Source organism: Podarcis bocagei (genome assembly GCF_964188305.1).
Source record: "Podarcis bocagei genome assembly, chromosome: 4".
Lineage (NCBI taxonomy): Eukaryota > Metazoa > Chordata > Lepidosauria > Squamata > Lacertidae > Podarcis > Podarcis bocagei.
In genome coordinates, this window is record NC_138128.1 from 89,969,990 (window position 1) to 89,997,550 (window position 27,561).

Genomic DNA, 27,561 nt, shown 5'->3' on the forward strand with positions numbered 1-27,561 from the left:
CGAGAGATACAGGTGGCCCCAGGCCTCTGCCCAGCCATCTCTTGTACAGTAAAGTGGTAAAAAGGCAAGATTTGGAGATTAGGATGAACTTCATGTTAAAGAAATTAAAGTTTTATGTGCATAAAATGTTGTGTTTGCATGCACCGTGTTTGAAAAGTTATGAGGTTTTCATTTGGTGTCTGCTAATCGATGACTCATCCCAGGGAACCGGAAGCCAGCTATCTCTCTCAGCAGGAGCAAGTTGCTTAGACGGAGCTCTCTCTGGGACCAGAGAGAATAGTTCTTGGACAATATTAAATAGTAAGATCTTAAAAAGAAGACTGGCCTGTATTGCTGGTTGTTTAAGAGCAATGTGTTCATTTGTATTTGCAATGTTTATTTTGTAACTAGTTTAAGACAGTTTGCAGTAGAACTTTGGGAAGTCTTTATTGTGGTGAGAGCTTATTGATTTATACTCTTCACAAGGTCCACATCAGGGAACTCCACTCACAGCAACTAACACTTCACCCCTGGATGAGGGAGTATTTATCGTGTTTCTCTGCTTCTGCATTGTCTTGTTTTGTTGTGTCGATTTAACGATGCATTGTTTTAATGTGCAAAATATTTTACATGCTGTTTTGGGTTGGTTAGCAGGGTGCATATAAAGAATGGAGCGATTAGCTAGCTTGGTTTTCCTATAGGGCAAAGGGGCTGCATCTGTAAAGGAATAGCTGTGGGAAAAGGTTTTGCCAGCTTGAAGGTCCAAAATATTATTTCAGAATTGGCTGCTACACCCAGGGAACCTACAAACTACCAGCATAACCGGGACGTTTAGGCTTGTGCAATTAAAGTGGATTAAGTCACTCGTGTCACGCCAGCACAATAAATAAACTTTTAGAAAGAAATTGATTTTTTTGTGTGTGGTTTGGAAAATTGCCTGGGAAATGCATTTAAAAGTGTGGGGTGAATGGAAGATTTAATAGGAAGACATGTAAACAGCCCAAAAACAAATCTCGATAAACCCAGGAGGAAAGCTCACTATTATATAACATCCCTGTAAGCAAACCTGAACAAATGCTCAATAAAGACCAGATACAATGTAGCCTCTGTGAAAGCTTTGTGGAAAGCAAATCATATCCAATAAATAGGTTTTCTGGAGCAGTGATTGGGTTCATGCTACACTTTTGAAGACAGTTTTTTAAAAAAGGGTTCCCCGCGTCAAGGCTGCAGTGAGAACATAATGGATAGACAAAATATACCAGATAAAAATAGGCATACTTGTGTCAGTTTACATTTTAAACTTTAGCAGGACCAAGAATAGCCTGGGAATGAGACAAATTTCTGGTTTTGAAGTGTTCTCAGTCCACGTCCCCCTGGAACAGTGTTCCACATTAATTCAAGCTTCTAAACTTTTGGAGGCTCAAATACGACTCTCCAAAAACATTATAACTAAAAGCTGATGTAAACGAACACGAGTAAAACGTCCAGAGTACCAATATCTTGGCCTTTCAGTAGAAAACGTGCAATCTACCCAAATATGAAAATGTAAGACCTAGCGATTGGCTGCATGGTGCTATTTTTGACAAACTTGAGGCTAACACCTAATTTTTAGACACCGAGTTCTAGGATTAAAAAAAGGTCTGCTTTAACTGCAGAGCCCAGTTTCTTCACCTTCAGGGGGGGGGGGAGCAACGGAACGCTTTCATTCTAGGTGTTGGCTCCACGTTGCTCTTGCAATAAACAGACACCCATAAAGATTGCGAGGATTTCTTCCGCTTTATTTTGTAATGGAATTTATTGTTGGGAGAACGAAAGAGCCATTGACTGTAAAAGGAAAGCAATGGGGTTCTGTATGTGGATATACTGATATTTAACTCCCGCCTGGTCGAAAATGAAATCCAACAGGGAATGTTTTATTTGCTCATATTTCTCTATATCTTTTCATTCTTCCCTTCCCCGACTTCCACAGGTAGGCATGGGAGGGACTATGAAGCTTTCGGTTGTCGCTGTTGTTTTTTTGCTAAAGTCAAAGTTCTGTATCCCTTTTGGCGACCTGCTAGCAGCTTCTGCTGTAGTCTTAGAAACCAGTGTACATCGGGGGAGCGGCAGGATCTTATCATCGTGCCCGAGTGGATCTCTCCATTCAGCTGGGTCCCAGACCCTCCCCACGGCTCATAATCCCTCTCTCGCCCCTGCCTTCACGAACTCTGAACCTTTCCATGAGACCACATCTTCCTTTGCCGACTCTCAACTACAAAAGGCCGAAATCTGCAAAGGAAAAGAAGAAGAAGCGACAGGACGTTGTGCAAACATTCGTGAAAGAAGTCTAATCCTCAGTGCACCGATCTGTGGTCTTTCCAGCACAGCGTTTAGACCTCGGAGGGTTTCGTGTCGGCAGGCATGCAAATCGCCGCGGCGCACAGACATACGTTGGTGAGTGGAATCGGCAGCTGCACTGCTGTCCCCCCCCCTTTCCTGGGTCTCCCTCTCTCCGTATTGTTGCACGAACGGGTTGCCTGTTCTCGGACGGGAGCAGGAGCAAGCCGAGAGCTATCGCATTACAGCGCCGGATTGACAATGACCTCAGAGCCTGGCAGAAAAGTCCTCTTTCCCAAATGGGCTTTCGATGAGCGGTTGTGTTTACTTTCGCCAAAAACAAAAGAGAAGAGTCGGAAAGTTTATAACAGCATGGTTGTCACGAAGCACATCGTCCTGGAATTTGGTCGGTCTGGGTGTGGCTGTCGGGCTAATGGCCAAGTTCCTGATTATCGGGGTTGGGTGGGTGGGGAAGGGGCCCTAGGCCTTCATACTGGCCTGTCCACAGCGTACTGGCAAGGGCTGAGGCTGGAGGCTGCTGTCTGCACTGCCGGATAGGTGAAGTTGGCGTGCTGTTTGGCTTTCAACCTCAGGCTAGCCAGGCTGGAGTTGCACGTGTCCCGGTACGTGTATGGGCTGGCTGGGGAAGCGTATGGGCAGGTACTGGATGAAACGGCCGAGTTAAGGCCGGGGCTGTTGAGGTTGTTGAGGCTGGGGCCTGGCACGCCAGTCACTGTGGAGGGAGCTACCATGGATGAAGGCATGGGCATGGAGCCGATGGAGCTGGGCGTGGAGAACATGGGCTGCGACGAGAGAGGGCTGACGTTCATCGAGTTGAAGAAGGGGAAGCTCTTTGCCGACAGGGTGCTGGTGGCAAGGCCTTTGGTGGCCCAGCTGTTGTATGAGTAGCCGCTGTACATGTCATCGTAAGGCTGAATCAGTCCATTGAACTGGGCTCCAAAGCTGTTCTTGCAGAGTTCAGCCTGTTGGTTCCTTTCTCGCTTCCTCCACTTGGCCCTGCGGTTCTTAAACCACACCTGTGAGAGAAAGGGAGCGTTTTCTTAAGTTAGCATTCTGCGTGTGTTAGCTTGGTAATAATAATAATAATAATAATAATAATAATAATAATAATAATAATAATAATAATAATAATAATAATAATAAGTTATTATTTATACCCCGCCCATCTGGTTGGGCTTCCCCAGCCACTCTGGGCAGCTTCCAAAAAAATATTAAAATACTGTAATACATCAAACATTGAAAGCTTCCCTAAACAGGGCTGCCTTCAGATGTCTTCTAAAAGTCTGGTAGTTGTTGTTCTCTTTGACGTCTGATGGGAGGGCATTCCACAGGACGGGTGCCACTACCGAGAAGGCCCTCTGCCTGGTTCCCTGTAACTTGGCTTCGCGCAGGGAGGGACCCGCCAGAAGGCCCTCGGTGCTGGACCTCAGTGTCCGGGTATACACCAGGCGGGGCTGAACTACAACTCCCATCGGCCTCAGTGAACATCGCAAAGGATAATGGGAGCTGCAGTTACAACGGGTCCTCAGCAATAGAAGAGGTGGAACTTGCGACAAAATGTGGCAGGCATCCTCACTTCTAAAATGAGTACAGGATCCCAGCCAACCAACATCTCCCACCACCCAGTGTTCCAACTTTCTTTCTCCTTCTGTTACGCCTCATTCCACGTCTACTGAGCATGCTCAGTCCACAATGGGCTTTTGTTGGTGTTCCTCCTCCCCTGTGTCCCCCCATCCTTTCAGCTTGTTCATGTTTGGGGTAGAAATGTACTTCTGCAAACCTCAGGCTTTCCTCAAGCATGCGAGTATCTCCCCCTTGTTTGTTAGTGGTCCTACTTTGGTGGCACTCACCGCTTGAGTTCACTATTAGGAGTGATTGTGAGAGGAGTGCCTCGCTTTTTAAAATGCAAGATTTTGAGAGCAATCTGTTCCTCAGAAAGTACTTGCACTGTATAATAGCTCACACAAAAAGATAAAAGCCACATGCAGAGGCCTCTTCCATTCTGCTTGGTCTGCTATGTGGTTTGCTATTGAATCCTCAAATTCTGACCACATTAAGAGAAAGCAGAGCGGGTGTGAATGAGGCCTACCCGGACTCTGGCTTCAGTCAAGTTGGTCCAGACAGCAATTTCCTCCCTGGTGCTCATGTCCGGATAGCGGTTCCTCTGGAAAGTGGCTTCCAGCTCCTGGAGTTGTTGGCTGGTGAAGTGAGTTCTCTGCCTGCGCTGCTTCTTTTTCAAGGAGCCGTCCTCAGGATTGGAGTCATCGGTCTGGTTCTGCTGTGACTTTTCTGTGTCTGTGAAAGCAAAAGCAAGAGCACCGATTTGTTGTAATATATTACTGACTCACAATTGCCTGCAAGAAAGGGTTAACCTGAGCTCAGGTTGCCATTGGGGGCGGAGCTTAGCAAGCTCTGAGTCTTTTCTCTTCCTGCTTCCTGGAACAAGCAAGAAGTCATGTGGTCATGGCTCCCGGCGAGTGAACTGAATCTCTCAAAAAATGAGATTTCAAAGCCTAACCCAAAGATTGCATGATCCTTTTTGTAAAGAAACAAAATACTTTTCTTTTTAAGTCATTTGGAACCTTTTTCATCTCTGTTTTACTGCCAGTGGTTGGAGACATATTTGCTGTAACTTCTGGAAACTTTGCGAGTAAAATATTCACTTATCTGCAAAGTCAAGTGTCTGTGATTTATTCTAGCCTAGGGGGTGGATTGGGGAGAGGGCACGGCCTGGGAAATCCCTGAGGGCCAGCTAGAGGCCTGGATTTTGGCCTTCAGGCATGAGGTTCTGCAGCTCTGCTCCACCAGTTATGATAGGCTCATGTCTAAGAAACAAATAGAGCATCTCCCTTTCTAATCAGGCCAGAGCTGGAGGCTATGCAATGAGAAGCACCATTTGCTGTTCAGAGCAAAGCCAATTTCGTACTTACCGCTGTGCTCTTGCCCCTTGCAGCTGTGCTCATGTTGTGGTGTCCCCGACTCTGAGAGGGAGAGATTGGGACTGTGGGCCTCTGAGTCAGTGAGCAAGTTGAACTCCATCGGCCTGGAATAGGAACCGGAGAAGAGCTGGAAAAGAGCCCAAGTGATGTCTGAGTGCCATATACGATTAGGAGGTCAGTTGACTTGGTGGGAATAAGTTCGGTTAAGTGGGGTTAACATCCAATAAGTGTGCTTGTTGCAGCCACAGGCTAACACTGTGAAGAATTAGTGTCTTTACTCCAAAACAGGTCCCATTGTGCACAGTGGGATTTAATTCTGGCAGTGCAGCTACCTTTCAAAGCTAACAAATAAACCTTCATGTTTGTGGACTGGTAGGTTCATGCCAAATGTTTGTGATCTGGTTACTTTCAGAAGCTAAAGACAAGCTGACCTTTGGCCTCTGCTGCAAAATTTATACCTATTTCCTCAACGCAGGCAGTGTCAAAGCTGGGAGGCAATGCCTGCTTGTGAATTGGTGGGCATCTTCTTCCTTCCTTACCTCACATTTCCCTCCAATTTCAGCCTGCACTTTTATTACAGGGAACAACATATATACAGTAAGAAATATTTATGTCCCGTCCCCCCCATCCCCTGCCGACTCCTTTTCTAAGATAAAAAAAGTCAGCGTTTTTAAGAGAAAAAACCTCTGGAGGGTTTTTCCCCTCTGCAGTAGACGTGAAGGCAAGCACAGTGGTTTGGCACATGTGCGCACGCATGCATAGACAAGCACATATGCGCGCGCCACGCACATGAAAGCGCACGAGTCACCCTGGCACTTTGAGATGGTGCACCTGTACGTGAAACGCTGTGAAGGCGGGAGCCACGTTTGCCTCAATATACCTTTTTCATGCAGCATTTTGTGCAAGGAGGCGAGTCCATCTGCGGCTCTGGCTATTGTCATAGCTTTTGCGTGATTCCTGGAATTATGCAGAAACGCACAGCACATTAATTCCTTGGATTAAGACTTGATTAAGATGTGTGTAACTTTGCAGTCTCAGAATTTATTAAGGCCCCCTTCTCAAGGAAGCAGCAGATGGAATTTCTTCCCAGTGTTTGTAGATGATAATTCCAACCCACCCACCCCCAGCTATTTGCATACGACTGCATCTGCCATCACAATTTCCTTTCTTCCAGGGACTGATGCTGCAAGGACCTGATTCAAATTTCTCCTTTTCACCTGCTAAAGACCTGAAGCGAGACAGTCGCCCCCTCCAGCAAGAGGTGACAAGTTTAGCCAACTTGCAGAAAGGTAAGCGGCATAAAAGAAGAGATCTGTAGGAACCCCAGAAACAGGTTTTATTCTGTCTGAAGCAAAAGGTATTTTCTGAACAATTTTGCTTCTGTACAAGAAGCTACATCTATTTTTGCAGCCCTGGCCCTATGCGTTTCCATTGACTGAACTGGGACACAAACTCAAAAGGGTATGTTTCAGAACACAGCCTCAAATATTTGTTGCTGAGTGAGCAGTAACAGGCAGGGAATTTCTCGTTGTTCTATGCCCTGGCCCCAAATCAGCTTGTCTGCTTGTCATTGTTTCGAAAATAATATTTTTTTGGTGCTGTTTGCTGGTATGAACTAAGTAGGAATTCATCTCTGGCTATTTCCAAGCACAAGACCTACATTTCACTCTTCTCCCTCATCACTGAATAGAAGTAGATGTTCTGAAGGAAGCCATCTTCCACTTGATGATGTGAATCAACACGCAAACGTATCAGCCGAAGGACCAGAACTACCCAAAGCACAAGACTTGACAGGACATTTTTAACTCAACAACAGAGATAGGCCAAACCACAACAGAAAAAAAAAACTACAGCTAATTTGAATTAAAACTAGTGTTGGTTTTTTTCCTGGTGGTACGTGCCGGTACACAGGACTGGCACCCCCCCCCCCCAATCAAAGCCTCCTTCCGAAAGCCCAGGAAGCTTGTGCCTGGCTTACGGAGGGAGGTAAAAAAACAACAACCGGTCATAACATTTCCAACATCCCCTTCTTCTTTTTCCCATGGTTCCTCATGCTATCTGAGTTGACTTTTGCCAATGTCAGTTCAGCCCATTCCCCAACTCTCAGTTCCCGGGGAAAGCATTGACCCTAGCTATGTGCGAAAGGAGGTGGGTCAATTTGGGGCCCGAGTCACTTGGGGCTCCAAACCCCAACATAAACAGCTTGAACTGGGCCTGGAAAGTGTGGGATGTAAACACAGGAGCAGTCAATGACAACATTCCTAGAGTGTACATGTTAAAACATGGGGAGGGATGTCTGTCCAGTAAGCAGGTAAACTTCCTGGGGACGGACTTCCTCCGCATGTGACCAGAGGTGGGTGTGGCCTCACCTGTGCAGGTAATGACAAAAGCACAGGGCAGGCAGCCATCTCTCTCTCTCTGCCATTTTCTTTCGATGAGGAAGCATCTAAAGATGCCCTCTTGGCTCTCAGCCAAGAGAGGAGATAAGGTCTATCTTGCAACAAAATAGATTCTAAGTGTATGTAACCTTTTTAAGCCTGTCTACTTTCTGGGATCGTATTGTGAACAGATCATGAGTAAACTCTTTTATACAGTGGTATCTCGCAAGACGAACGCCTCGCAAGACGGAAAACCCGCTAGACAAAAGGGTTTTCCGTTTTGGAGGCGCTTCGCAAGACGAATTTCCCTATGGGCTTGCTTCGCAAGACGACAGCCCATAGGGAAATATCCGGGACAGCGGGGAAGCGCAGCGCGTCTTCCCCACTGTCCTCGGACCTCCTCCGAAGCCGGGCGGTGGGGCGGGAATGCCTCCTCCCGCCGCCGGGCTTTGGAACGATGCTCCGAAGCCGGGCGGCGGGGCGGGAACACCTGCCTCCGAAGCCGGGCGGCGGGGCGGGAACACCTGCCTCCGAAGCCGGGCGGCGGGGCGGGAACACCTGCCTCCGAAGCCGGGCGGCGGGGCGGGAACACCTGCCTCCGAAGCCGGGCGGCGGGGCGGGAACACCTGCCCCCGCCGCCCGGCTGCGGAACGATGCTCCGAAGCCGGGCGGCGGGGAGGGAACACCTGCCCCCGCCGCCCGGCTGCGGAACGATGCTCCGAAGCCGGGCGGCGGGGAGGGAACACCTTCTGAAGGCGGGCAGGGGGCGAAAGTCTTTGTTCCCCCCTGCCTGCCTTCCCGGGAGAGCGGAGAAACACAGCGCGTTTCTCCGCTGTCCCGGAGGGCTTTTGAAGGCAGGCGGGGGGGTGCAAAGACTTTCGCCCCCCGCCCGCCTTCAGAAGAGGTCCTGGACCTCTTCTGAAGGCGGGCGGGGGGCGAAAGTCTTTGCTCCCCCCTGCCTGCCTGTCCCGGAGGGCTTTTGAAGGCAGGCGGGGGGAGCAAAGACTTTCGCCCCCCGCCCGCCTTCAGAAGAGGTCCAGGACCTCTTCTGAAGGCTGTCGGGGGGGCGAAAGTCTTTGTCCCCCCTGCCTGCCTTCCCAGGGGCTTTTAAATCGCCCCGGACAGCGGAGAAGTCCTCCGCTGTCCCGGGGCGATTTTAAAATGCCGCCCGCCAGCATTTTAAGATCGCCCGGACAGGGGAGAAGTCCTCCGCTGTCCCGGGGTTTTTTAAAATGCTGGGGGTGGGAAGAAAAGCCCTTGTCCCCCCCCCAGCCTTCAGAAGAGGTCCGGGGACAGACTGTCCCCAGACCTGGTCTGAAGGCGGTTTCCCTAGGAACGCATTAATTGATTTTCAATGCATTCCTATGGGAAACCGTGCATCGCAAGACGAAAAACTCGCAAGACGAAGAGACTTGCGGAACAAATTAATTTCGTCTTGCGAGGCACCACTGTACTTTTATAAAGACTTCCCTCTTGTATTTTAAGAGGGAATAAAGGGGAAATTACCAGAGTAATTATTATAGAGGTTCTAGCGAACCTGTGCACACGTTACCGTTGCGAACTTGAAGGGGAATGTTTATAAACTCTGCTGATATTTTGGGAACTTGTTAGCACAAGTTGGATAAGGATAGAATTAGTCAATATAGCCTCTCCTGCACCCCAGAACATTCCCACAGAAAGGAACCAGCAGCCAAGGCAGCTGTTTTAAAGCAGAAGGGCGTATGAGATCGAAACGAAACTAGAATCTGCATGCTGGCATTTTGGGCCCATTGATGTTTCTTTGTTGTCTTCAAGGGCAACCCCACACAGAGAGCATTGCAGTCATTCAGTCTGGAAGTTGCCAGAGCACAGGGAACAGTGGCCAAGTCATCTATATCCAAAAGAGGTTGTAGCTGGCAGAGGCGGAGGAAGCCACTCAGGCACCTGGGGTGGCACACCCAGGGGCAGGGCGAGCCGCCCACAGAGGCAGGGTGAGCCCATCCATAGGGGCAGGGCACACCATGGGGCCTCTGGGGTCTGCCTGCCTCCTCCCGCTCAAGACGTAACCATCTGTACTTTTGAATAAATAAGGTACTGCAACCACTACCATACCTGTAATATTACATATGGTATGTACAATTGTTTATGTTTTTTATATTAATTTTGATGTAAAAATGTGTGAGATTACGATATTGTATTTATTTGCGTTACCTAGAGCCTAGAATCATAGAATCATAGAGTTGGAAGAGACCACAAGGGCCATCTAGTCCAACCCCCTGCCAAGCAGGAAACACCATCAGAGCACTCCTGACATATGGTTGTCAAGCCTCTGCTTAAAGACCTCCAAAGAAGGAGACTCCACCACACTCCTTGGCAGCAAATTCCACTGTCGAACAGCTCTTACTGTCAGGAAGTTCTTCCTAATGTTTAGGTGGAATCTTCTTTCTTTCTTCTTGTTCTACTGATGAAGCCTAGGATGGCGAAACAAGGCTAATATTCCGGAAATCCTTGTCTCAGACTCTGTGAAAGGATTCTGTGGAACTGTAACAACCCTTAATGTGGATTATTGGACTCTGTGAACAGACAGGTGGAAAAGATACTTATACATGTATGGACCTTATGCATGAACTGACTAGAGAATGAACTGATCCACTGGGTCTTCTGCTTTTTCCGTTGAACTTTATGAGACTTCCGTTGAAATCTACAATTTGATACAATGAATATTATACCTTATTTATTCAAAAGTACAGCTGGTTAAGTCTTGTGTGTTTATTGAGTATGTTTCCCATAACCATAGATTTGTTGTTTTGCCTCCTCCCACTCAGCTGCCCTACAGCTGGGTGGGAGGCAGAGGGCAGACCATTTGGGCAGCGCAAAGCCTGCGCGTGCCCAAGCCGCTGCGTCTCTCCCAGAAGAGACGCGTGGCTCGGGTGTGCTGCAAGCCCCACGGTGAGTGCCACCCAGCATTTTGTAACCCCCTCAGTGGTGACACCTGGGGCGGATCGTACCCACCGCACCCCCTTCCTCCGCCTCTAGTAGCTGGCGAACCACCAAGAGCTGAACAAAGCCACTGCTAGCATTTAACGGTAGCTATTCAGAGGGACGCGGGTGGCGCTGTGGGTTAAACCACAGAACCTAGGACTTGCCGATCAGAAGGTCGGCGGTTCGAATCCCCACGACGGGGTGAGCTCCCGTTGCTCGGTCCCTGCTCCTGCCAACCTAGCAGTTCAAAAGCACGTCAAAGTGCAAGTAGATAAATAGGTACCACTCCGGTGGGAAGGTAAATGGCATTTCCGTGCACTGCTCTGGTCCGCCAGAAGCGGCTTAGCCATGCTGACCACATGACCCAGAAGCTGTACGCCGGCTTCCTTCGGCCAATAAAGCGAGATGAGTGCCGCAACCCCAGAGTCGGCCACGACTGGACCTAATGGTCAGGGGTCCCTTTACCTTTTATTCAGAGTACTGAAGCTGTACATTCTGAGGCACCACGAATGGGTCTCTCTAGTCCTCATTACTGCTTTAAACACACACCCTGAGCCACCAGGGGAAATGGTTTGTCATTTGGGCCATGTGTGGTGTCATCAGCATAAATATGCACTTCTCTGTCCAACCATGCTCCGGGGACCAGGGCAGCAAATTCAGATGATTTCTGATTTCGAACGTACAGCCCAGAAACGCACAAAGGGGGAAAAGCAATCTAAGTTCAAGGAAAGGTCATGAATTTCTTGTATATAAGAATTTGGGGGTGGGGGGAGAGTATAAAGCATCAGGGCAATTTTCCTACACTTGTGATCTTAATGGAATTGAAATGGGAACCATGGGAAACCATTAATCACTGGAAGATAAACAGCCACGATTAGCCTGCTACTCAGAAGTAGCCGAGCGCCTGTCGGTAAGGCAAGGCAAGCTGTAAGGTTTCTGCATTATCCAATCCTCTGTTTCCATCACGTTTATTTGAACCAGCTACCAGTTCAAGGTACAGTGGTACCTCAGGTTACATACGCTTCAGGTTACAGAATCCGCTAACTTCAGATTAAGAACTTTGCTTCAGGATGAGAACAGAAATCGGGCTCCGGGAGTGCGGCGGCAACAGGAGGCCCCATTAGCTAACGTGGTGCTTCAGGTTAAGAACAGTTTCAGGTTAAGAACGGACCTCCGGAACAAATTAAGTTCTTAACCCGAGGTACCACTGCACCAGTTTTTTAAAGCCCAGTCCCAGTGTAGCCTTAGACAGCACTCTCTCCTGTTTCTTGCCTCCATCTTTTGTGATCAGTAAGTAAGACCAGCAACTAAGGCCAAAGGACCTTTCGTTGTAAGAAAGGGATCATTCACACCACTTATTCACAGTCAGCTTTCTAACAACTATATGTATTTTAAATTTTCTGTTGTAAACCTCTGAGCACCTTTTAGATGGAAAGTAGCTATGCATTTACAATTCAATATAAAAGAAATACACTATGGCTTATTTTTAAAAGTTGTGTAAGTAAAGGGGTAAATGGCCTGTGAAAGACTTGCAGTTCCTTCCTTCCTTTTATAGACCATTAAAACTACAGAGAGTAGAAAGTTAGAGAGAACCAATGTCATTGTCTACATATGCTGTTTCATGCTGAATGTTTAAATGGTTTTCCCTGCCTGTGGAAATCAAATGAGAAGCCCAAGGTTTTAATTTACCTGAGACAGGGCGACAGAATGTCCACTCTCAGGCAAATTTTCTTTCTGACATATTTCTCTTATGTAAAACATTAGTTTAAGGTTTGCCAACACTTTAAAATAATCCTCCCAATGCAAATGAAGTCCGTGGACCCGAAATTTGAGGGTCAGTGCAGCTGGGGCTGAGAGAGAGTGGCTTGTGAGAGTAAACTTCACTCTGAAAACTTCAGAGGGTTAGGCTGAGGCCAAGGGAGTTGCTCGCAGCATCACTGCAATGTGATCTACTGCTGTTGTACTCTTTTTGAAGAATGAGGAACTCTGCTCAAAAGAGCAGCTTACGATAGTCTTGCAATGTAAAGGTAAAGGGACCCCTGACCATTAGGTCCAGTCGCAGACGACTCTGGGGTTGCGGCGCTCATCTCGCTTTACTGGCCGAGGGAGCTGGTGTACGGCTTCTGGGTCATGGGGCCAGCATGACTAAGCCGCTTCTGCCGAACCAGAGCAGCACACGGAAACACCATTTACCTTCCCGCTGGAGGGTACCTATTGATCTACTTGCACTTTGACGTGCTTTCGAACTGCTTGGTTGGCAGGAGCAGGGACCGAGCAATGGGAGCTCACCCCGTCGCGGGGATTCGAACCACCAGCCTTCTGATCGGCAAGCCCTAGGCTCTGTGGTTTAACCCACAGCGCCACCCACGTCCCTAGTCTTGCAATGTAGTCCAGTGTTAATATCATGGATCAAATGGGACATAGGCTGGTATGGATTTCTAGCCAAATTCTGCCGCCAACCGCCCAAAATAGATTACACTTCAAACTTCTTCGCAAGCCAAATTACTGCTTGTTCAGTTACTTTAAATATTTTATACCACCTTTCAATCATATTCGGGGGGGGGGGCTTACAAATCCAGAGCTCTGCTGAATTCAAAAGCCATGTTGGCATGTCACATTAAGTCAAGCCATGCAAACCCTCCAACATTTCTCCAATGAAAATAGGAACATCGGGACATTCTGGGATCAAATCAGAAACTGGCTTCTGTAAATCCAGGACTGTCCCTGGAAAATAGAGACATTGGGGTGCAAATGTACTGGCAGGGGCAAACTTTAGTAATAGGCGCCCCGAGAGAGGACAAAATTTCCGCCTCCCAATTCTTATGATGGCAATAATTCTTTTTCCAATCCCAGTTGCTCTTTCTATGCATCTTCTCAGTAGGTACCTGTAAAGGTAAAGGACCCCTTGACGGTTAAGTCCAGTCAAACTTGACAATGGGGTGTGGCTCTCATCTCCACTTTCAGGCTGAGGGAGCCGGCGTTCGTCCACAGAAAGCTTTCTGGGTCATGTGGCCAGTATGACTAAACTGCTTCTGGCGCAACGGAACACCCTGACAGAAGCCAGAGTGCACGGAAGCACATTTACCTTCCCACCACAGTGATACCTATTTATCTACTTGCACTGGTGCGCTTTCGAACTGCTAGTTTGGCAGAAGCTGGGACAGAGCAATGGGAGCTCAACCCGTCGTGCGGAATCGAACCTCTGACCTTCTGATCAGCAAGCCCAAGAGGCTCAGTGGGTAAATATTTCTTCTTGTTGTTATGCACACACCCCTTGGCTCAGCGTCCTGTGCGGGGGGAACTGCCGGCACCGCCTTAAATCCAGCACTGCTGCTGGATCCCAAGGAGATGGTAGCTGCTTTATTCCTCCCTGGCCAAAGTTTGGCTCAACATGTCATCCCAACCCAGGTCTGTGACTAAGGTCTCCCCTCTAGCCTTTTATTCAAACCTGGAATCATGGTTAATGCAAGCCTTGGCTTAGCTGCTGCCCTGCGCTAATCTGGGGTGAGACTATGCTCTGAGAAGCTGCAGCCATCAGGGTAAAATGTGTCCCCACATATCACATGTTGTTGTTTTCGTTCTTAACCAGCTCTGCATTGCTTTCAGGTTGCTGTTTCCTGCACAACTGTGTCACACATACAACCTAGAATGATCTAACTATGGAAGGGAGTGACAAAGGACTAAAACAAACTTCCACGTTAAGAGATGCTGTCTGGAAGCTTTCTAGACAATCATTTTCTCTGGTGTTTTGATGCCACTGCAAAGCCAAAGAGATCCATGAGCAGTAATGGGGAAACCTTTGATACCACATCCTAAGGTTCATGGGCAAATTAAACAGCAAAATAATGTACTGTATTATAAAAGTAATTTATGGATTTACAGTGCCTTATTGAAAGACCGATCCATGTAGCAAGCTTGGAACGTTTGCCAAAGAGCACAGGCTTCCCTACTAGCTTATCAAGTGGAAAACGCTTATCAAATATCACACACTTTATAGTCTAAAGATAGGGGGTGATGTATAGGTTGGCAAAAAAGAAGATGATTTTGCATACCCTTCAACATTTCACTCTTGTAAATGAGTGTGTAGTCCTAGGGGCAGAGTCCAAGGCTCGGATTCGCCACAACTAGAAAACAAGAGGTAAAAGTGTGCGCATGCACTCATTCAAACTAGGCGATAAAAGCTGTGAGCAGTGGCGTAGCGTGGGGGGTGCAGGGGGGGCCGGCCGCACCGGGCGCAACATCTGGGGGTTAGGGTTAGGGGGCGCAAATCCACGGGTTAGGGGGCGCAAATTACTTGCCTTGCCCCGGGTGCTGACAACCCACGCTACGCCACTGGCTGTGAGGCAAGCCATATACCCCACAGCAGTCCAAATACACATGAAACACATGTCTATGCACATAGCTTCCTTTATGCAATTTACAACAGGAATTGGAGATCTGTGGCTCTTCAGCACTTAGCTTCCCAACTCCCATCAACCCTAGCCAGCATAGATAATGGTTAGGGATTATGGGAGTTGTAGTCCAACAACATGTGGAGAGTAACCTAGATTTAAGGTGCCTAGCTCATATATCTGAGTTTCTAATGCTGGGTAAGTGACTATGAGTTTAATTCAGTGGCTAAGGCACAGCATTCTGAAGTAGATATAAAGAGAGCACTTCTGAACACATGCAGACAGTTTTCCCCTCGCCACTGAGCAACTGCAGGTTTCCCCCTTCCCACACACTTAAAAGTAAGAAGTGGTGCTTACAGAAGGATGGCATATCACTCACACTTCTCACTTTAGAAATTAAGTACTGATCTAACATCAGTTGCAAGCAAATGATGACCAGAGCACATATACATGTTCTCCTTTCCGCAAAACAATCCTGTTCTTGTTTTCCTTTCCCCAATTAAAGGTAAAGGGACCCCTGACCATTAGGTCCAGTCGTGACTGACTCTGGGGTTGCGGCGCTCATCTCGCTTTATTGGCCGAGGGAGCCGGTGTACAGCTTCCGGGTCATGTGGCCAGCATGACTAAGCCGCTTTTGGCGAACCAGAGCAGCGCACAGAAACGCTGTTTACCTTCCCACCGGAGTGGTACCTATTTATCTACTTGCACTTTGACGTGCTTTCGAACTGCTAGGTGGGCAGGAGCTGGGACTGAGCAATGGGAGCTCACCCCGTCGCAGGGATTCGAACCACTGACCTTCTGATCGGCAAGTCTTAGGCTCTGTGATTCAACCCACAGCGCCACCCGCATCCCTAACGTTGCGTGTACTTGGATTCAAAACCAGAGGCAGGGGCACAACAGATTAAGGTAAACACAGCCTTAGAATGGCAACAACCAAATAAAGAAAGTGTCCCATTAGGATTACATTAACACTTCCCCCTAGGGGGGGTCATCCTGCAAATGTTATAGCACAGGGCTGTCCAACTTCCAAGAGGCTATGATCTACTCCCACTATAAAGAAATCAGGCAGTGATCTACTCATTGGATTGACCAGAGTTGTTGAGCTTTTTGGGGACAAGGGGGGGGGCGTCAGGGGCCCGTGATCGACCAACATCGACCAGGGACATCCCGTGATTGACTGGTAGATCTCAAGATCGACCTGTTGGACAGGCCTGTTATATCAGAACCAATCCTTTGAAACAAACTCCGAGAAGGTATTTTGTTCGGATGCTACACCTATAACAAATTACACCCCTGGACCTGGAAAGACGCATGAAAATTTGGGTCACTGATTCTCATTCTGCTCCTACTTTCTCTCAAGTGTGACAAGGAACCACATTTTCGAAGGACTAAAGAGAGTGCTTGCTTGCAGATACAGGTAATTATTAAAGTAACAACAACAACAACAGAAATCCTGTTTGCTTTATGTGGGCTGCAACATTCCCATGCATATTAATGGACGATGAGTTGGGTTCCCTGGTGCAATATTCAGAGATGAAAGAAGAGAAGCCGGGAAAGTTGTTTTTAAAAATTATTTAAAGTCAGAAAGATTCCGATTCACTTCATTTCCTAATGCAAGGTACCATTAAGGCAGATTTCTTAGCAGCGAAGCAAAGAAACAACATTTGGGATAATGACAAGCTGGAGAGGCCTTGCCTTTTAGGTAAAGGGTTACCTGCTGCAGACAGCGAGCTGAACTTTGCGTCTATGAAACAGGGATGACAAAAGAAAAACGAAACACTCTGTGCTGTTGTTGTGATAGTTCATCTGTTCTGTAGGCTAGGGGGAATTTGCTGACTCATCCTTCAGGAACCTCTCCGATGGGCTGCTGCAAGAGCTACTAACACCATGTTAGGTGAGGAGAAAAAGGGACCCAACCACAATTGCCCCAATGGTGAGGTGTGGAGTTTCTCTGGTCTTACAGCTTTTGAGATCACGTTCTTCTTCAGGGATGGAGGCTGTGACCCTGTGCTGCTGCTGCTGCTGATGATTTCGTTGCATTTATTATGATTGTTTAAATTTGTCCTGATGTTATTAGAACTGTATTACCTTGGAAGCTTTGGAAACGTGAATTTATAATTTTTTAAAGCAATGGCAAGACTTCACAAAACTGCCAATTTTCATTCTTGCCCACCATTCAAGGGAAGAGTCCAGCTAAGGAGCTAAGGGTGGCTGATTTATCATTGCTGTTAAACATCCTTTACTCTAAAAGGTCTAAGAGATTAAATACTGAGCATTCAGAGGAGAGATTGCTAATGTCACTTGTGCACTGGAACAATTCAGTGAATATTATTTATCCCACCTGTCCCTGTTCAGGAAGACGTACAGTGGTACCTCTGGTTAAGTACTTAATTCGTTCCAGAGGTCCGTTCTTAACCTGAAACTGTATTTAACCTGAAGACCACTTTAGCTAATGGGGCCTCCTGCTGCTGCCGCGCCGCCGGAGCATAATTTCTGTTCTCATCCTGAAGCGAAGTTCTTAACCTGAAGCACTATTTCTGGGTTAGTGGCGTCTGTAACCTGAAGTGTATGTAACCTGAGGTACCACTGTACACTACTTTATTTTATCTCCTTAGGAATAGTTTGGAAGAGACATCAGGGCTGTTCATCTGTTACATTCGGTGCACATACAGTTTTTGTACAGTGTACACAAGATTGCTGATTTTTACACATATGAATTTATGGGCATTCTATACGTATTTGGTGGCATATGATCCTGTGCAGCACTTTTTGATAAAAGCTTTTTCAAATTCTTGCAGAGCCTATTCCAAAGACACAACTATAATACATATTTTGAAATTAGATTTTTTTCCCTAATTGGTTGGGGCTAGAATGCTGCTTCTTAAATATTGTGGGGTGGTATCAAACATTCTGTCAGCTTGAATGGCTACAGTGGGATTTATTGAAGCAATTTTTAAGAATTGCTAAGAAATAGTCATTATGGCTGCAATCCTACACACATTATAAAGTTTTTAACATCGTTAGGGTTATTGGCATCTTTGGTCTTAATTAAAAATTAAAAAAAGTTACATTTTTCTATTACGCTTGCTCTTTTTATAGCTTTGTATGGTTCTTTTTGTTTCAGATTCTTGTCTAATGTACAAAGATTTGGACATTACTTTCTCCCATTTTTTTCCTCTGCTTTCCCTCATTTTCAATTTTCTAATAAATGGATTTTTTAAAAGGAAGTGGGTGATAAGAGTTTTCAGCCCGTTTATTTCAGTGGGTCTAGTGAGTCAAACTGGACGCGGGTAGCGCTGTGGTCAAAACCAGAGACCCTAGGGCTTGCCGATCAGAAGGTCGGCGGTTCGAATCCCCGCGACGGGGTGAGCTCCCGTTGCTCGGTCCCTGCTCCTGCCAACCTAGCAGTTCGAAAGCACGTCAAAGTGCAAGTAGATAAATAGGTACCACTCCGGCGGGAAGGTAAACGGCGTTTCTGTTTGCTGCTCTGGTTCACCAGAAGCGCCACATGACCCGGAAGTGAGATCAGCGCCACAACCCCAGAGTCGTCCGTGACTGGACCTAATGGTCAGGGGTCCCTTTACCTTTAGTGAGTCTAACTTCCCGCTGCTACAGTCCTGGACTGGGAAGCAGCTGTGGAATTCATCCTGCCATTCCCTGGCAGGAGGCAGCAGTTCTCTGCTCCACTGTCTTATCTGCATGTTGCTTTTTGCTCTCTGTCTCTCTCTCTGTCTTTCTCTGTGGTTTCACATGATCTTCCCTCTCCCAAATCTCCCACTCTCCCATCAAAACAACAACAACATGTCCTCTTAATCTCCTGCCAGCAGGCTCCTTAGTGACAAAACACTTGTGTTCCAGGTATCCCACAGGAAGCCACACTTTACACAGCGTCATGTAAGGTTATAATGTGCGTCCCCATCGGTTCACATGAGGCAGAAACATTTCAGGAGGGTGGAGAGGAGGAATGTGCCTTGTGGGGAGGGTCTTTGACCCAAGGAGGGGCACAGCCTGGGGAGAGTCCCAAGGACTGGACAGAGAAGTTTTGGGTGCTGCAGTCCCCCATCCAAACCAAGTAAACAAATAAAAATACTTAACTAAAAGTAGAAACAATCAGAATCATCTTTGAAACTGAAATACTTGCTGAGGTCACTTGAATTTTCAGCAAATCCAAGAAAACTTGTTTTAGTTTAGATTTTTTTAAAAAACAAGACCCCTCAAAAAATTGTTCTTTGTAATTTTGCAATATATACTCGTTAACCACATGAAAGGTACTCCCTGATGTCAATATTTTATTTAGCTTCCTAGTTTTCAAACGACTGACGATTTTGACAGGTCCGTCTGAGCACTTGGGGTCAAAAGAAAGTAATTTGAAACAACTGTTGTTGAGACACTTCATTCTGAATCTGCTAGACCGAGGATGGTGACAGGTGGGTGTCCTGCTCCACCCCCCAACATTATTTATTTATTTATTTATTTATTTATTTATTTATTTATACCACGCCCATCTGGCTGGGCTTCCCCAGCCACTCTGGGCGGCTTCCAAAAGAATATTAAAATACTGTGATACATCAAACATTAAAAGGATGTCACATAGAGGAGGGGGAAAGGTTGTTTTCTGCTGCTCCAGAGAAGCGGACACGGAGCAATGGATCCAAACTACAAGAAAGAAGATTCCACCTAAACATTAGGAAGAACTTCCTGACAGTAAGAGCTGTTCGACAGTGGAATTTGCTGCCAAGGAGTGTGGTGGAGTCTCCTACTTTGGAGGTCTTTAAGCAGAGGCTTGACAACCATATGTCAGGAGTGCTCTGATGGTGTTTCCTGCTTGGCAGGGGGTTGGACTTGATGGCCCTTGTGGTCTCTTCCAACGCTATGATTCTATGATTCTATGAAAAGCTTCCCTAAACAGGGCTGCCTTCAGATGTCTTCTAAAAGTCTGGTAGTTGTTGTTCTCTTTGACATCTGGTGGGAGGGCGTTCCACAGGGAGGGCGCCACTACCGAGAAGGCCCTCTGCCTGGTTCCCTATAACTTGCCTTCTTGAAGTGAGGGAACCACCAGAAGGCCCTCGGTGCTGGACCTCAGTGTCCGGGTAGAACAATGGGGGTGGAGACACTCCTTCAGGTATACTGGACCGAGGCCGTAAATCCTGGCTACGCCCATGATCCCCACATTACCTGTATTTATACATATGCACAGGTGTGGATGTATACAATAGATTCCACAATACACTGAGATGGGCTAGGGAGACCGGGCTTACATTCCTGACCAGCCATATAAAAAGGTAAAGGTAAAGGGACCCCTGGCCTTTAGGTCCAGTTGCGGACGACTCTGGGGTTGCGGCGCTCATCTCGCTTTATTGGCCGAGGGAGCCGGCGTACAGCTTCCAGGTCATATGGCCAGCATGACTAAGCCGCTTCTGGCAAACCAGAGCAGCGCACAGAAACGCCGTTTACCTTTCCACCGGAGTGGTACCTATTTATCTACTTGCACTTTGAAGTGCTTTCGAACTGCTAGGTTTGCAGGAGCTGGGACCGAGCAACGGGAGCTCACCCCGTCGCAGGGATTCAAACTGCCGACCTTCTGATCAGCAAGTCCTAGGCTCTGTGGTTTAACCCACAGCGCCACCGGCGTCACGTAGCATGGCTGAAAACCTATGCAAGTTGCCTGGCTGGTCAGTAAGCTGCGTCAAACTCCCTGGTCCTGTCTTCTGACTGGTTTTGCAAAACAGAAAGAGCTTGAGTCAGCAGAAATACATTCTTTGTTTAGAATCAGCAATGCAAGCAAAAAAGTGTTACCATTGAGACTGCTTGCATGAGATGGGAACCCGGACAAAGGAAAAGAAAGAAGTATCTAGTCTGATTATTTCCCCACATCTTCTGACATCCTCTACGCTGGTTTGTCTCAAACAACAGCAAAACTTGAATGCCTCGTTGTCACCTTGTTTACTTGTTGGAGAAAGGAGAATCACACCCCTGGAGTGGGACTGGGGGGAAGGGGCCAACCTGATGAAGGAAAATGGAAACTATTACCGGATGGAACCCTCCAGAGACCCACTCCCCAAGAAACCAACAATTGATAAAGAAGTGCGCAAGCACAAACAAGAACAAAAAAATTTGCAGAAGGGGCCTAGAAGAGATTTAAGGGCCTCGGACATTAGAACACCAGATTGATGGACTGGATGTAATGGACAGAAAGGACTGACATGACCCGAAACCAGGAAGAAGGGACGTTGGATAAAAATTAGAGATATCAAGGGAAATTCTTTTGCTAATTTTGGAATTAGTGCAACATCAATGAAATTTGAGGGAATATGTTGGAAAGGAACTAAATTGGCTTTAGTAGAAATGATGTTAAGGAGATATGTATGACTATGATGTAAACTTTGAAATTTTAAGATTTTTAAGATGAGATAAGGATGAAGAGATTAAGGTAAATTGAATAACAGATTATACTAAAAGATGGAAAGGTTATCTTGATTAATAAATAAGAGGGATTGTGAAGATTAATCATTTAAATTGAAATTGAGAAACATGGGAAGAATTTGCTGAAATAACGAATTAAACTAGAATACAAAAAGGGAGGTGCGAGGAGGTTCAAGAATTAAGCAAATGAAAAGTTGCAACTTGAGATTTGTATTTTTCTTCTTTCTTTTTTGGGGTTTTTTCTTTTTGTTTTATTTCTTGCTGTGTGTATGTATATATATATATATATATATATATAGGTTTTGGTGTCTTCGGGTGTCTTCCCGTGTAAGAGTTGGGGTGTCTAGGCAACGTTTCGACGAGGTCTCACTCGTCATCTTCAGGCTGGTGCTTTCGGCTTCTTGTTACTGGAACAGAGCAGGATCTCAGTGTTTGAGTTCCTATAAATACTGTTGAGGGGGTGTGGTGTATAGCCTCCAACGTTCTGGGCAGAGAGGAAGTTCCCAGGTTAGTGTGTCTTTTCTTCTTTTGTTCATTAATTACTTGAGGGATATCTTGAGTGATTTCTTGAGTGATATTCTGAGTACCACTTAGGAGGGTCATTAGGTGTGGATTAGTTGCTAAAGCTTTCGTGTCTTGACCTCTTGACCTTGTGAAGAGTTTTTTCTGAGAAGATGGCTGTACTGCACTTAGTACAGCCATCTTCTCAGAAAAAACTCTTCACAAGGTCAAGAGGTCAAGACACGAAAGCTTTAGCAACTAATCCACACCTAATGACCCTCCTAAGTGGTACTCAGAATATCACTCAAGAAATCACTCAAGATATCCCTCAAGTAATTAATGAACAAAAGAAGAAAAGACACACTAACCTGGGAACTTCCTCTCTGCCCAGAACGTTGGAGGCTATACACCACACCCCCTCAACAGTATTTATAGGAACTCAAACACTGAGATCCTGCTCTGTTCCAGTAACAAGAAGCCGAAAGCACCAGCCTGAAGATGACGAGTGAGACCTCGTCGAAACGTTGCCTAGACACCCCAACTCTTACACGGGAAGACACCCGAAGACACCAAAACCTGCATTCCTGTACCCGTGAAAATCTACGAAAGCATATATATATATATATATATATATATATATATATATATATATTTCTGTGTGTCTTGTTTTGATGAAATTTTGAATAAATATCATTTTTAAAAAAGAGAGAGAATCACACCCCTGCCCCACTAGGCCTGAAAATACCCAGCATGGCCTCAAGTTTTCATACCAGAGAGAATTCAAGGCAACCCTGGTATTTTAGCAGACACAGCAATCCAGGGAACATCTCAGGGCTGCCAACTCACAGCCCTGTCTGTGGCAGGAATCCCATCTTCCCGCCATGGATGCAGAAAGGGAAGAATAGAATAGAGATTTGGTTCCCATTTCCGGTAAAGTCCTACTGAAATGACCTCCCATCACTCCCCACCCCCAAAACAAGCCCACTGAACTTTACACCACCTTCCCACTTAGCAAAGCTGCCTGCACGTTAGTCAAAATCTACACACAAAATATGGGATGGGTCGCGATTTGCTGTTCAAGCCAGGGGTTCTCAAAGAATGTGGCCGAAAAAGATAGAAAGTGTGGCAGGAAGATTCAAGGGCAATCAAAGAAACGCTTAAACATTTCAGTGTAGTATAGCATAGCATAGCCCAAAACAATTACCATATTTTTGGCTCTTTAAGATGCACCAGACCGCAAGACGGTTTTTGGAAGAGGAAAACAAGAAAAAAAATATTCTGAATCTCAGAAGCCAGAACAGCAAGAGGGATGGCTGTGCAGTGAAAGCAGCGATCCCTCTTGCTGTTCCGGCTTTTGGGATAGCTGCGCAGCCTGCATTCGGAAAAAGTGAGTCTTATAGAGCAAAAAATACAGTATTTTTCTTGCAGAATATGCACAGATGTCTTTTTAAAATGAGAGCAATCCTACTTGTGATTTTATTTCCCAATACATTTCTTCTCATAGAATCATTGAATTGGAAGGGACCAAGAGGCAGTGGCGTAGCGTGGGTTGTCAGCACCCGGGGCAAGGCAAGTAATTTGCGCCCCGTAACCCGTGGATTTGCGCCCCCTAACCCTAACCCCCAGATGTTGCGTCCGGTGCGTCCGGCCCCCCCTGCACCCCCCACGCTACGCCACTGCCAAGAGGGTCATATTGTCCAAACAACCTGCAATGCAAGAATATTTTGTCTCCAAAGTGGGGCTCAAACCCTGAGATTAAGAGCCTCACACTCTACCAACTGAGCTATTTCACCTGTCAATTAAAAAAACAAAATCTTACAGCAATTTTTTATTATGAAAAAAGTTGCCAGAGGGGGAAAAATTTGAGAACCACTGTCCAAACCCATCGGGGCCATCTCATGCCCCTTTGAAAGCCAAACCGGCCCCAGTGGAGCCACTCAGTCAGCCCCCTTCGAACCCGCAGCGCTGAGCTCCCGGGGAGCAAGGGACCAGCCTGCCGTCGAGGCTCGAGGGGGCGCCCCACCACCGCTCCGAGAGGGGGCTGGGAAGGGGCGTCTCTTGCTCCGCCCGCCCTCAGCAAAGGGATCAGGCTGCCAGGATACGTAGGAGCCGCCTCGCCAATCGCCCACGAGGCGGGCTCTCTCCTGCCAAGCCGAAAGCGGCCACGTCGGGGCGGTCGGCAGCTGCAAGCCAGCTGCGCCTTTTCTCCGCCGCGCTGTCCCGGCAAAACCAGGGGGAGCTGGTGGGGAGGTGCCACCACCGAACTGTGGATCGGGACCACGAAGTGCTCCTCCAGCTCCCTCCGCCGGGGAAAAAGTGTTGCAAAGCGTTAGCCGCGAATCGCGCCAGATCAACCCGGTAGCGCGCGGGGAATCATGAAATTGGAGAGTTTAGAAGGGATGGGGGGGGGGGGTTGTCATCCAATCTAACCCGCTGCAACGAATGAGAGCGGGGGTGGGTCGGTGGGTGGGTGGGGGTCGGAGTGGTATGTCAAAGGGGCTGCCTCTTTTTCCTGCCACCATTCCGCCGCTGTCGCTGAACTTGCGCGGAGTGCAAAGTGCGTAACTGACTCCTTTCTCTCTTTATGCAGATCCACTCTTGGGAGAAGCGATTGCGGCCCAAACGGCTCCCCGCACCCCCACCCCCTGATCCGAAGCGAGGCAGCGGGGCTGCTCCCTGGTTTGTCCTGAGCTGGGCGGCCAGAAGGCGTCCGAGCACCGCCGCCACTGCGCACACGCGCTTCTGTGGTTGCGCCCCGATGGCAACTACTAAGACAGAGAGCAGGCGACGGCTTTCCGCCTGATCATATGGGATGGGGGAGTCGTTTGTAAAGAGCACAGTGTCCCCGCACTGGTGATCAAATGCCAATTAAGCCCTGATAAACTAAAACCGCACAGTAACTTCTGCACAATATTCGTGGGGTGGGGGGGAAACGGTTATTATGGACATATTTTTAATTATGGTTTCACTATGGACATACAGTTTTGCATACCGTTGCATTCCGAGTACGAAAACACGCAAAAACTGAAAAGGTACTTTAGTGTCACGAATGTGCAAATTACCGCATTCTATCTTGTTGAATTATAATTGCGATTATTTTAAATTAACGGACAAACGTATTGATATTGTGGTTTATTTAGAAGTATTTACATCTTCCTAGTCGCCGTGGTTTTCATTCCGAAGAAAGCCAGGATACAATATGTTTTTTGAACAATTTTACTGATAAATTATTTTTGATTTGGTCTTTGAAAAATATTGTCTTCTGTAAGTAATGTTAAATTATAAATAGAAACTTGAGTAGAGAAAATAGTCTCAAAACTATTAATCAATAACTATTAATAAAGTAACTGAATTAATAAGGTGACATGAACATGCATTTGGGTTTTGTTTTGTTTTTCGTTTGAGACTTTGCTTTTTGCAGCGGTTTGTCGATTTAATCATCATTCTTCTCTGAAAGGTCTCTTTCCTAGGCAAAATCCAAATTTTATTTTCGTTCACTGAGGGCAGATTTTAACCAAAATTAAAAGTCCTGCTGATAAGGAGCCGTATTTGCCAGCAAAAAGCGGGGAAAAATTAAACAAGGGTTCCCAAGGGGGAGACTGAATATCTCCTCTTCTGGGAACCTGCAAGATCCCTCCGGTTGTAAACAGCAGCCCGGTCCTTACATAAATATCATTTGTCTATCTGTCCAAAAGCCGACGGACTTTCCCCGCGCCATTTCGCTTCCTCTCTCTTCCCCCTCTCTCGTACACCCGCAAGCTTTTTTTTTAGCAAACCGTTACCTTACAAAGGAAACCCCGGCTCATAATTTCGTGCGTCTACAAGCACTGCTTTTTCGACTCTGCGCGGAAACTAAACCGGCGTCTGCGTTGCAGTTCAGAAAGCAGAGTTTATCTGAGTCGGAGGGATCGCCTCGGCTCTCCTGCCCAGGCGCCTCGACTGTGCCCTAGCCACCGGATCAACTCACCCTCGGGTTCCCGAGCCCCGCGCCCCGTCCGTCTCACTGCCTAGGAGCACTTCGCGAAGCCTCGACGGCGACGAGAGCCAGTGCGCTGCCGGGGAACCGTGGAGTGGGAGACTTTCCACAACTGCAGAAAACCACGCCCGGCCCACCGGCTGCGGCAGGGGGAGGCTGAGCAGAAGAAAGACCGGCCGACCTCCACCACAGGCTCGACGGGAAGGCCGGGACCAAACAAAGGACAAGATGCGCCCTCACCTTTCCAAGAGCAGCTGGCAGAATAGGCATCACCACACGCGGCGGCGACAGCAAGGCAAGGGGCGCGCAATGCAAGCCGTCGGGCACACCCAGCCTTGTCCCGGCACCCCGCCCCGTCCCGCCCCGCTCTCGGCTGTCTCCGTTGCCTCGCGCCGCGGGGAGAAGCCGGCGCAGCGACCACTTACAGCGCGCGGCGTCCGTGCGCCCGGAAAGAGCCGTCGGCTGTCCTCGCCTCGCCTCCGCGCCAGCCTTCGGGGCTGCCCAGCTCCGGCTCCGCTCGTCGTAAGTCCCTGCGGAGTAGCGCTGCCGAGCTGCGTGCGCTTGGCCGCAGCCTGCTGGAGGAGGGTCCCGCCGTCGAGTGCGTCCCCTTCGCGGGGGCCATCGGCTTTAAGGATGAGGCCATCGGCGCCCCCAGGCAGCTGCCATCGGGCAGCGCGCGCCTAGCCCGCCCCATTCGCAGCCGCGCGGCTGGCCAAGCGCCCCCCGCCCCCTTCCCGCGGCGAGGCGAGGCGTCGTCGGGCCCCGCCCTTGCCAGACTCTGGCGCTTCCCCGGCCCGCCCCCTCGGAGGCCCGCTAGTGGGCAGGGTCGGCCAGCTCCCTCGGGCGAGGAAGGAGGGGTCGCGGTGGCAGCGGCTTGCCAAAGCCTCCAGGTGACAAGGAAGGTCCCGGCAGGAAGGTTGTCCGTCCCCTCGGGGCTTCTCTGGAGCACCCAAAGACCAGAGAGTTAGGGAACCGGGGGTAAATGCAGGCGTGACTGGCAACCTTTTAGAATCATAGAATCATAGAGTTGGAAGAGACCACAAGGGCCATCGAGTCCAACCCCCTGCCAAGCAGGAAACACCATCAGAGCACTCCTGACATATGGTTGTCAAGCCTCTGCTTAAAGACCTCCAAAGTAGGAGACTCCACCACACTCCTTGGCAGCAAATTCCACTGTCGAACAGCTCTTACTGTCAGGAAGTTCTTCCTAATGTTTAGGTGGAATCTTCTTTCTTGTAGTTTGGATCCATTGCTCCGTGTCCGCTTCTCTGGAGCAGCAGAAAACAACCTTTCTCCCTCCTCTATGTGACATCCTTTTATATATTTGAACATGGCTATCATATCACCCCTTAACCTCCTCTTCTCCAGGCTAAACATGCCCAGCTCCCTTAGCCGTTCCTCATAAGGCATCGTTTCCAGGCCTTTGACCATTTTGGTTGCCCTCCTCTGGACACATTCCAGTTTGTCAGTGTCCTTCTTGAACTGTGGTGCCCAGAACTGGACACAGTACTCCAGGTGAGGTCTGACCAGAGCAGAATACAGTGGCACTATTACTTCCCTTGATCTAGATGCTATACTCCTATTGATGCAGCCCAGAATTGCATTGGCTTTTTTAGCTGCCGTGTCACACTGTTGGCTCATGTCAAGTTTGTGGTCAAACGGTGAACATGATGATC

General features: G+C 47.9%; 1 protein-coding gene and 1 long non-coding RNA gene across 4 annotated transcripts; one reads left to right on the forward strand and one right to left on the reverse strand.

Annotated features, from left to right (window-relative positions):
• Positions 1-1,736: 1,736 nt before the first annotated feature.
• Positions 1,737-26,579, reverse strand: PITX3 (paired like homeodomain 3; the record flags this gene model as incomplete). Of its 3 annotated transcripts, XM_081191823.1 has the most annotated exons (5): positions 1,737-3,332; positions 4,406-4,611; positions 5,247-5,382; positions 6,136-6,212; positions 26,311-26,348. In XM_081191823.1, the coding sequence occupies 4 exons, from the start codon at positions 6,172-6,174 to the stop codon at positions 2,784-2,786; spliced, it is 930 nt and encodes a 309-aa protein (XP_081047949.1). In that variant the 3' UTR covers positions 1,737-2,783. The 3 variants fall into 3 exon arrangements, with proteins under 3 accessions (XP_081047949.1, XP_081047948.1, XP_081047950.1); XM_081191822.1 differs by lacking the exon at positions 6,136-6,212 and having other exon boundaries at positions 5,247-5,359; positions 26,311-26,579; XM_081191824.1 differs by lacking the exons at positions 6,136-6,212; positions 26,311-26,348 and adding an exon at positions 26,126-26,217.
• Positions 4,683-7,276, forward strand: LOC308585829. The gene is made up of 4 exons (XR_014007601.1): positions 4,683-4,962; positions 5,270-5,429; positions 6,430-6,544; positions 6,946-7,276. It is a non-coding gene; the product is annotated as an uncharacterized lncRNA (long non-coding RNA).
• Positions 26,580-27,561: the final 982 nt, after the last annotated feature.